Source organism: Oxyura jamaicensis, chromosome 4 (assembly GCF_011077185.1).
Source record: "Oxyura jamaicensis isolate SHBP4307 breed ruddy duck chromosome 4, BPBGC_Ojam_1.0, whole genome shotgun sequence".
Lineage (NCBI taxonomy): Eukaryota > Metazoa > Chordata > Aves > Anseriformes > Anatidae > Oxyura > Oxyura jamaicensis.
The window spans coordinates 14,480,026-14,490,020 of NC_048896.1; the positions used below are offsets into that span (position 1 = coordinate 14,480,026).

A 9,995-nucleotide genomic window follows, 5' to 3' on the forward strand; every position below is an offset into this window, starting at 1 on the left:
GCAGTTCTTCCCAATTTTCTTACTGAAGTGATGAAATCATGTAAGCAAAAATCCAGTAAAAATGCAGAACATGCAAATGAGCAAAGGGAAGTGCCTCTGTCAGACCACAAGAACTCTTTGCCCCTTTATTCCTCTACTAACATTCCCCTGCTGTCCTGGCAGAGCGGCTGCTGGGGATTTATTCCCCTGCGTTTTGCTAAAATGCCTCTGACTTATAGTCAGTGGTCCAGCACCCTCTGAAGGGCCCCATGGCCCAAGCACCTCCGTGCAGCGGCACAGCCCAAGCCTGAGTTTCACAGAGCGCAGAACTGGAGGCAGGTGCAGTTCCCGAATCATCAGGAGTAGCAGAGACACAAAGCCAGACAAGTCTTTGCGTGTTTCCCTGCTGGCACCGCCTTCCTGCCTGGGAGCCTGTCCTGCTGGAGAGGAATTTCTGCGGCCAGTACATTCTGGTGGTGATGCCAAGAGCCCGGATCAGATCACCGTGATCAGATCACCATGACGACACCACAAACACTCCCCGAGGCGGTAAGGCAAGGCCGTACGGGCTGTAAGGTTGCAGCCCCAGGAACACCCTGGGCCCCAGGGGGCTCGCTGGCTCCCACAGGTAGGAAGGGACAGACACAGAGACGCTGCCAGTGCTGCACAGCTCCCCAGCATCACCTCGGCCACCGCTATAACCGCTCCTACAGGCTTCCACCAGCCCGGGAAGTGCATTTTTGAAGCAACAGCAGTAGCCTCCGCAGCTTAAGGCTGCTCAAATTAGGTCTGAGCAGAGGTGAGTGCGAGGAACAAGGGATCATACGGGGAGGGGGGGCTGCTGCTGTTTCAATATCCCTGTCCAGACCAGCCTGAGTGTGTCCAGTGGATCCTGCAGCTCTGAAGACCAACCCTGCCTCAGGGCATTTGTGCACTTCTCTTTTTACAGTTCTCTTTCTAAAGGTGGAGACAATGGACAAGGAAATGGAAAATGCTGCCCTTGAGGAGACAGTAGAGATGATCGTTGCAGATGTGATACGTGGTGCAACAGAACAATTCCTAGCCCTGCAGAAAAAAGAGACAGGTAGCATGCTCGCCCTACTTGCAATGTCTTAGAACATTTCAGAGCTTTCCCAGAAGAAATTCTCAGCATTCTGTCTGTTTTAGAAGCTGAATGTGCTGCCAAAAATATTCAGTGGACCACCTGCAAGGACTTCACAGTGGAGAGAGGAAAGCAGCAGATTGAAGAATACATTTCTGTGAGTGAATATTCCATCCACTCCTGACTCAAGAGGTCATGCCATCTTACACAGGCATAGGAGTAGTGTGAATAACGAAATAAGAGCACTTCAGTTTCTTTTTCGCACCTCAAGTCATCTCTACCAGACAGAGGGAATCTTAGCGCCATGTGTTTGTTCAGCAGACTTGGGAGGTTCATGAAAGCTGGATTTACTGGTCAGAATTTCTCCGTGAAGAAGAACTGACGTTCAGCAAGAGGTACCACTACAGAGTTCTCTGGAGCATCCCGACACGCAGAAAACCCATCCCGCAAGCAACAGCAAGCGTCTTTTTCGTTATAGAGATCTCCAAAATCAAACCTGCTGTAAGTATTCAGAAATGGTACACAACAATCCCTTCAGGTAAAGCAGTAAAACTCCAGCTTCACTTACCTTGAATGAGAGAAAGCAGTAAACAGTTCTAGCCTCTAACAATTGACACTGAGCTGAAGTCCATAACTACACTCCAAAGGGAGCAATTTTATTATCAAGGTAATTTTCATATTTTTGCTTCCATTACCAAGCACACGTTATATTCTAGAAAAGACTTGAGTCTACTAATTCATAAGGCATAGTGTTCAACACGTTTTCTCCTTTTTACTTCCTGCTTTAAGTTTCTACTTCACTTGCTACTGAAATTCTTATTTAATCACATTGTCCACACATCCACAGTTCAATCTTCCAATGGTATTTTGTGACTCAAGATAAAAAAAAATAAATTAAATTGCATGGAGTAGATTTTTTTTCCCCTTCAGAACCTATGCTTAGTCATTTTGTACCTCAGCTTTCCTATTTAGCGGCTGTGGATCCCTACCAGCAACCCAGATCACAGCCACTGGTCACAAATCTTATCCTAGCACAAATTTATGATTGTAATTTCTGAGTCAAGAGAATACTCGGAGGCTTTAAACCAAAATTAAAAGCTATTCTAATCCATATCAGCAATGTTGCACAAATACACAGTTATTTTTGAGGGAGTAGCTCTCACCTAATTAAAATGACCGCTTTTTTTCGGCCCTGTAGCTCAGAATGTGAACTCTGCCCTGTATCTCCTCTCTTGCAGACCTTGCCGGTGGAGGTATTCTTCTTTCTGGAGTCCAGCAGGCTGATTCACAGGTATGCTTTGTTACTTTTCCATCACTGACACGACTGGGGAGGTTCTAGCAAGCTGTCCCATGCCAAAACAAAGAGGGAGCTCAATGTAAATAAGTTCACAGTAACACCAGAGAGTAGAGGAAGCTGTCAAAGTCTTGTTAAGCAAACCCAAGTGACCCTGCCTATCATTAGCTTCGCTCCAACACAAATAGCCACACGATGATAATCTCCTTCTACATAATCAATTTGTAATAGATTTATACAGGTCTACAGGCGTGCCCTTGTGAATAAAGACCAGCTTTCTTACTATTTACCATTTTTACTCCCTCCTCCAGGCCAGAACAATGTCAATTTAGAGAAAAGTGGCTTAAGGACATCATTGAAAATAAACTAATTCTCGAGTGAAGCCTCACATTCTAATGAATAACTCCAACTCACAGACATCGATGCTCTCTTGGTATTCGTGGAGGATAAACGCACACCACGAAGAAAAACCTGCTTTTCCTCATTAGCTTGTGGATTACCTCGTGTATGGGTAAGAAGCATTAAACCTGTGCAGAATCATGGCCTGATCTGGCTACTGGTTTTAAGTCATAGTCCCCTGAAGGTACAGGTGGGTGCAACGGGATAGGAGCAGGTCTGAGGGTGTAAATGGGAAGAGGCAGCTGGGCTGGAAATGTTTGCAAACAGGCCTGCAAGACTCTGGGGCAAACATTATAGGACTTATTTTTGTTGTACAAACGTACAAGGTATCTCTGCTGCCAAAACTACAACACAAAATTGAGTCGGGGGGGAAGCCCTCTAGAAAACACTCTGTTTTTAAGCAGAATTGAGAAAAAAATAAGCCTAAGGGAGTTACTTTTGGAAATCCACGTTGACTCAAAGGTAGCCGCCACAGAAGAATTACTTGGAGTAGGCTTCCGAGTACAGAGATTAAAAAGTCACGTCAGACTGCTGAAACAGACCAAATTAAAATAACACAGGAGTTAAAATAAGGCTTTAATCTAGAACGCTTCACTAGACCAAAAAAAAAAAATCAAACAAAAAATTGAAAGATACATCCTCATTACCACCTGTGTACATCCAGGTTCCAAGTGCTGCACCCCACTGCTCTGATACCTATGTATAACATAGCAGAAAAAGAAGCAAGCGCCATAGCAGTTCTCCAGGGGCTTTGGGAGATTCAAGATCAGACCCTGCTATTACTGTTACTGTTCTTTTATACCCCAGTTGCAATCTGCTTGCTTTAAAGTAACTGAAGCCAGTCTGGATTAAATTACAAATTTACATCTATATACAGGAGTACTCTAAACCACAAAACAAACAACTGTTTTGAGAAAAAAAAAATCTAAGACATGAAAAATACATAAACAGGAATTTAGGAATTCCTAATTTTTGCTACTCTCACTAGTAGCTTGGTTGTGATGGTCAATCTACTCTCTTAGTGAAAATAAATGCAAAATAGCATTTAGCAGCAGCACGTACCAAAGCCCTCCCATGGAATCCCCCTGCTTGTCCAAGTGACGACAGAATATTGCCACCTCTAACCTCCTCTGCCTGTTCCTGTCTCCTAGCCTTTCGATTTACAGGGATTCCTTGCAGACGGTGAACAAATCCTCCAACAAAATCTGATAACAGTAATTCTATTTCCTTGATACAAGTAATCCATTCCTGAGGCTTGGCCCTGTTGGCTGAAAGGCACTGCAGCACTTGCAGCTTTTTTCAGATCATGACTGGAACAGGTTAGCTGCTGCTTAGTAGAATCTATGGCACACAGTTCAAATGAGAAATTATTTTTCTTCTTTGCCTTTAGTCTTTCTGTAGACCATCTCTCGAAAGCTTGCAAGGATCTTATTCTCTCTTTTCCTCCTCTCCTCCTGGTTGAAGGATGCCAGAGCTCTCTTTTCATCTGCGCTGTAAATCTGGTTCTCTTTACGCAGACGCACAGCTTCCATTCGACGATGTCTGCAAAGGAGAACATTGTCTACATCAGCATGGGCATAAGGATGTGATGCCACACCACAGCTTCCATCTGCTAACTAGCCTGAAGTCTTTGAGGGGTTAATAAATGAAGATACCTAGACCAGGGAACCCAAACTGCACAAAAACCTCCACAGAAAGGAGCACAGACAAGCTAGAAGCTGACTTCTGAGGGTGTCTGCTCTCAGGCACCAAACAGGGTGCCTAATTCTCATTCTCCCAGGGTGTCAGCTGCTGGCTCACCAAAATGTAAGTGAAACTCCTGTTGTACTGGTAGAAAAAAAGGTATGGCCAACCTCTCATGCTGATTTGTCCCGTGGTGATGAGCCAGCACATCACCTCTGCTGTCCAAACATACAACCCTTACGCCCTCTGACACAAGCATCTCCTCATTTGAAAAACGTGAGAATTAGAAGTGTGTTAGCTGGAAATTATTTTTATTCTTAAGGAAAAAGCACCCTTAAGAAACTCATCATTTATCCACAGAAATAGAGAATTTAGTATAGATTGCTGCCAGCACAAAGAGCATCCGCTCTTCCAGGCTTTCAGACAGAGCTTGGAAGCAGCCTTCCAACAGGCCGACAGAGGAAACCTTTACTGAAATATTACCACCATCAAAACCATACCTGCTGCCACTCATTACATAACCAGAGCTCTCAAACGATGCGATTTCTTCACTGGTCAAGCCAATTTCACCTCTCCGGGGTATACGTTTTCCTGCTTTTACGTATTCTGCCATTGCTGCACCTTCACCAGGCAACAGGGCATGTCCATAGCTTTAAAGAAAAGCAGACAAAATCAGTCTCAAATAGAAAAAGCACACCTGAGCTAAACATCCGGCTTCCCTGATCACTACTGCCTGCAGCCCCATTTTTAAGGACTCTCCTATTCTTTCCCACATATTTGCCTGTTTCATCCTTACGGCCACCCCTAGCAAAAACATCTTAAATAACCAGTTTGCTCACAACTGGTTAGACAGTAATGAAAGTTGTATATACTGCAGAGGATTAAAGGCACCTTACCAAAGTAAAGAACAAGAAATCTTCTATGAAACCATGCTTAAAAGCATAAGACTTTTGTAGTTGAATTCAGGTCAGGGTAAAGACTAGCACCACTATTATTTCTGTTGGTACGTTCCTGGTACAACATCTCTATCTGATACAAGTCATAGTATCATAACAGTCTTTCTGAACAGAAATCTTCACACTTGATTTACTCAATTTGATCCAGGTACCATTAGAGCACTCACTTCAAAGGCCTGTCATCTTGAGACGCATGCGTTTTGGGAGCTTCTGGTCCAATCAAGCTATCGGCTTCTGTATTTTCTGCAACAATCAAATAGGGAAGCAGATTAATATTGTGCCTGCTATTCTTTGTTATCAGAACAATTATCAGGAGCAACTCCTAACAAAAAAAAGAAAATCATGAGAAGAACACCAAGAAGTTTCAATCCAAAGTTAAAGTCATATGAACCTACTTGATCTCTCAATCCAGAGATCTTCTCCTTGCAGCGTTTCATCATCAGAATCTTCACTACTTGAATCACTGGATTCCTTCCTGCTCTTTTTATTTTTCTTTTTCTTAGACCTCTTCCTGTAACAAAGTCAAAGACAGACATGCTATTCACCAAAATTTAAGAGGAAAGGACATGCTAGGAATCCTACTCAAGTCGTGAGTTTCTCCAGGCAACTTCCACCTACAGGAAGACCACACATCTGCAGATAGGTTGTTGTTGTTTGATAGAACACACGTGATAGTAAAACAAAGATAACATATCCACTGTTGTGTTTCATACAATGCTAGAAATTGGCTCCCTATCACAGCAGAGAGCCCTCTACGCTGCATGGTCCTATACATTTGAAGCCAATCCATCAGATTAAGATTATTCCACTGTGTTCATACCCCTAATTACAAGAGTGGTCAGTCACCCTGCTAAGAAAGCAGTGCTGCCCTCTAGTTAAACACAGATACAGTTACACTGTTAACTTACTTTTTCTGCTTCTTTTTCTTCTTTTTGCTTTTCTTTTTATCTTCATCTGAAAGAAAATACAAGTTTATGTATCACTAAAAAGAGATGATAAGCCACAGCTAAAATGGATTAGTTTACTGCACTGTGAATAAATGACTGTCTCCACCAGAACGCCTTACTAGGCAGGTTCTCAGACACAATTTGTTTAGGTACCAAATAATCCTGAGAAAATCGTAGTAGAAAGTTCCATGCAGTATTGTTTGACATGAGCTATCTGGCATGAGATGGCAAATGGATGCTAATTTCAGAGATCCTATTTCCTAAGGCCAGACCACAAGCACTTAAGGAAGAGGCATTGCAAACCCAAGAAAATAGGGAGAGAAAAGAATATTGGATTGATGGTGTAGCTCTGCAATTTCAGAACACTGCAAGTGTGCAACAAAAGCTGGAAGTGTCACTTTGCATCTGGAGGAGTACAAGGAGAGCTCTCAGACCATAACTGAAACCATCTTTTCTTACCACTGGAGTTCTGCTCAGACTCCGACTCACTGTCGCTGTCCTCAGAATTTTTTCTGTGTTTTCTTTTGGATGTCTTCCGCTTTTTCTTCTTTCTTTTCTTCTTCTTCTTCTTTTTCTCCTCTGGAATGTTTTTAAAAGATAACATTAGAGAACAGATGAACATCTAGCTCCGTATGTACTTCTGAGTCTTCACAAAGCAACATTCTCACTTGAGCTGCAGCCCATCACACTGACTTCAACCCATCAAACTGTGAATTTCTTGACAGCAACAACAGCAGATTCTGGTTGTAGGTAGCTTCTGATTGTCTATAAGCTGTTTAAACAAAGCAAAATACCTTCTGAGCTGGAATCCGAAGAGCTACTCTTAGATTTTGCCTCTTCATCTTCTACTGGTGTATGTTCATCAGAACTAAAAGAAAAAATGAAAAAAAAAGATTGTTATTTAAAATCTATTTAGTACTATTTAGTAATTCAAGATCAAATGCACACAATATACCCAAACACATGCCTGCACATTTTGAGCCCATTTTTGCAACAGAGTAAACTATGAAACAGCAAATTTGCAAAATGGGAGCTGCTTTCAGAACCAGAGCACAGCAATTACCCAATCTACAATATATCATACCTTATATAATTGGTACACGGGGATTATTTGGAAAAAAAAAAAAGGTCAGAATCTGGTTATGTTGGTTTAGAAACCAACTTTTGACACAACGTGAATTGCGGCGATGGGAGCAGCGTAGAGGTAAGACATTTCTGTACACTGATGCATTTGCAGTGCAGTAAGACATTTCTGTACATCGATGTATAATTGATATCATAAAAACCGGAGGGAAAGAAGAAGGAATATGCCTTACTCGGGGTCAGGAACCTTTGGCGAAAGTCCCCAGACTTCGGGTGCGCCCAGCTCTCCAATCCTCTCCCTCTCATTGAGCCTCCTGTAACAAAAATCACCTTCAGTGAAGCCTAACGTGCTCCACCTAACAAAAATGCATTTAAAGCCTTCTGTTTACTAGAATTTCTGCTCGAGTAGCTACAGCATGGAGAAAAATAGTTATTATCGCGACAAAACCAGCATCAGAGCAGCCAAGGAGCAGTCTCAGAGGCCAGAACCCCCCGACATGATGTCGGGGCCTTCCCACCGCCACAGCCCCGCGCAGACAGGGGTGCCGTGCCCGGCGGGGTGCCCACCTCTGCCGCAGGATCTCCTCCTTCTCCTTCTCGTAGTACTCGGGCCAGGCCTTGCCGTGGTGGTGGTGCCCGGCGGAGCGCGGCCCGCCGGGGCTGCGGGACCGGGACCAGCTGCGGCTCCGCCGGCGGCGCCTCAGGACGCTGCGGGAGCGGGAGCGGGAGCGGGACCGGGAGCGGCGGCCTCGGCCTTGCGGGCTGGCGGCGGACGGGCTGCGGGAGCGCGACACCGGCGCCATGGCGGCGGAACTTCCGCTGCCTCCCCCGGGCCGGGCCGGGCCGGGCCGGGCTCTTCCGGGCCGCCGGGGGCGCAGCGCATCCGCCGGCCGCGTGGCGAGGGGGCGGCGGGGACGGGAGGGCAGAGCCGGCGGCAGGTAAGCGGGGCGGGGGTGAGGGGGGAAGGCTCGGCTCGGCTCCGTGCGGGGCCGGGGCAGCAGCGCCCGAAGGAGTCTGCCAGAAGGGAGGGGACAGCTGGGTCAAAAGGGAGATGGGGGGTGGGGGGGGGACTGCTCAGAGCCGTACCCCTGAAGGGTGCTGGGTGCGAGCAGCGTTCAGTGGTGGTTTCTGAGGAAAAATGCCGAGTTTCTGCTCTGCCCCGTGTAATCTTGCCCAGGCTGAGCACAAAGGGGGTGTTTGGAGGCTGCTCCATCCTGCTTCATGCAGCTTGGAAAAGATACCTGCACAAATCAGCCTCTTTCCACAAACGACACTAAGCGTTGACTATGCAGAAAACAGACTCCAGAATAACTAAGATTGTAAAATAAGTATTTCTCTTCAGCACGGGGTAGGCCCTCCCAAATCGTGCACACGTGACGCAGCAACTTGTCACGGTTCTATGCAGCAAAGAGTTACATAGGCATGAAGGTTCCCAGTACGCCCATACATATGCATAACCTGCCCCTGCTTCATATTAACATTAGTTCGAAGGAGTTCGATCCATAAGCTCCTCCCAGCTGTGCTGGTGCAATGGCTCTTGGTGGCGGTCGTCGGGGGTCGCGGGGATGGAGGCTGATAACGCCTTTTCACCCCGTCCCGTCCCGCTCGGCGCGCCCGGCGCGCTTCATTTGCATAGCCCCGCCCCCGAGCGTCCCAGCGGCCGCTCAGCTCTTGGGGCCCACCGGAGCCCCTCCTCCCCGAGGAGGCGGCGTTGGCGCAGGGGTAGAGGCGCTCCCCAGGGGAGTCGCCAGGGTCGCAGGTTCGAGACGCCGCCGCCTCCTCACTTTTGGCACACAAATCCTCGCTCCTCCCATTCCCTCCTCCTTTCTTGCTGCTGTCAGCCTGGTGTTGGCGTTTGATTCAGGTTTTGGAAATTCACTTCCAGCTGCTAGATCCTGGGGATCCTGGCAGCAGAATCTTTGCTGTTTGCCCATTACTAGGTACTACCTCCAGAGCGTTTAGGACTTCATGTTTCAAATTAACTTCATCATCACAGAGATTAAACAAGGCATCTTCATTCATAAGACGAATCCGAGGAACAAATAAAATACTGTTTTACCCTCGCTGGTCCTGGGAGCCAGGACGAGGTGTTCCGTTCAAGATTTCAGACCCTCCAGGTCTGTACGTGAGCTAGTTTTCTAATTCCCCTTTGTAATGTCTTTAATGACTTGCCTGTTATCATCAATGTTAAGGCAGCAACTCGAATCATTGGGCTTTCCATAGCCCCCTCCTCCTTCTGCTAGTAAGTCATCGAGGACCGTGAGACGTTGCATTATTGCAGCTGGCATCTGGGTGGCTTGATCAGCCAGCACGTCAGGAACCTTGGCGGTTTGCTTGGTGATGATTTCAAATACTGCCTGCGAGCTTATGATTCGATTTAAGTTGTGTATTATCTCTCAAGCTCCTGCAAGCACCTCGTTCGGGTTCCATAATTTTTGATAATTCTCTCTGGAGGCCACTCATCTTTCCCCCCATCCTGGTTACTTCTGGAAGCTAGGGCTGTATCTATTGACCTCTTTTATCTTCTAAGGTCATCACAGCACTGGATTTCC

General features: G+C 46.1%; 2 protein-coding genes across 4 annotated transcripts; one reads left to right on the top strand and one right to left on the bottom strand.

Annotated features, from left to right (window-relative positions):
• The first annotated feature begins 282 nt into the window (after positions 1-282).
• AKAP14 (A-kinase anchoring protein 14) lies at positions 283-3,155 on the top strand. 3 transcript variants are annotated; one of them, XM_035323651.1, is made up of 6 exons: positions 283-778; positions 943-1,063; positions 1,147-1,238; positions 1,403-1,582; positions 2,320-2,372; positions 2,687-3,155. In XM_035323651.1, exons 2-6 carry the CDS (start codon positions 952-954, stop codon positions 2,754-2,756), a joined length of 507 nt encoding a protein of 168 aa, XP_035179542.1. In that variant the 5' UTR covers positions 283-778; positions 943-951; the 3' UTR covers positions 2,757-3,155. The 3 variants fall into 3 exon arrangements, with proteins under 3 accessions (XP_035179542.1, XP_035179543.1, XP_035179540.1); XM_035323652.1 differs by having other exon boundaries at positions 283-607; XM_035323649.1 differs by having other exon boundaries at positions 283-528.
• Positions 3,156-3,337: 182 nt separating this feature from the next.
• NKAP (NFKB activating protein) lies at positions 3,338-8,297 on the bottom strand. The gene is made up of 9 exons (XM_035323648.1): positions 8,011-8,297; positions 7,677-7,757; positions 7,155-7,228; positions 6,820-6,939; positions 6,322-6,367; positions 5,809-5,924; positions 5,581-5,656; positions 4,958-5,107; positions 3,338-4,316 (listed from the first exon to the last, which is right to left on the bottom strand). Exons 1-9 carry the CDS (start codon positions 8,244-8,246, stop codon positions 4,142-4,144), a joined length of 1,074 nt encoding a protein of 357 aa, XP_035179539.1. The 5' UTR covers positions 8,247-8,297; the 3' UTR covers positions 3,338-4,141.
• Positions 8,298-9,995: the final 1,698 nt, after the last annotated feature.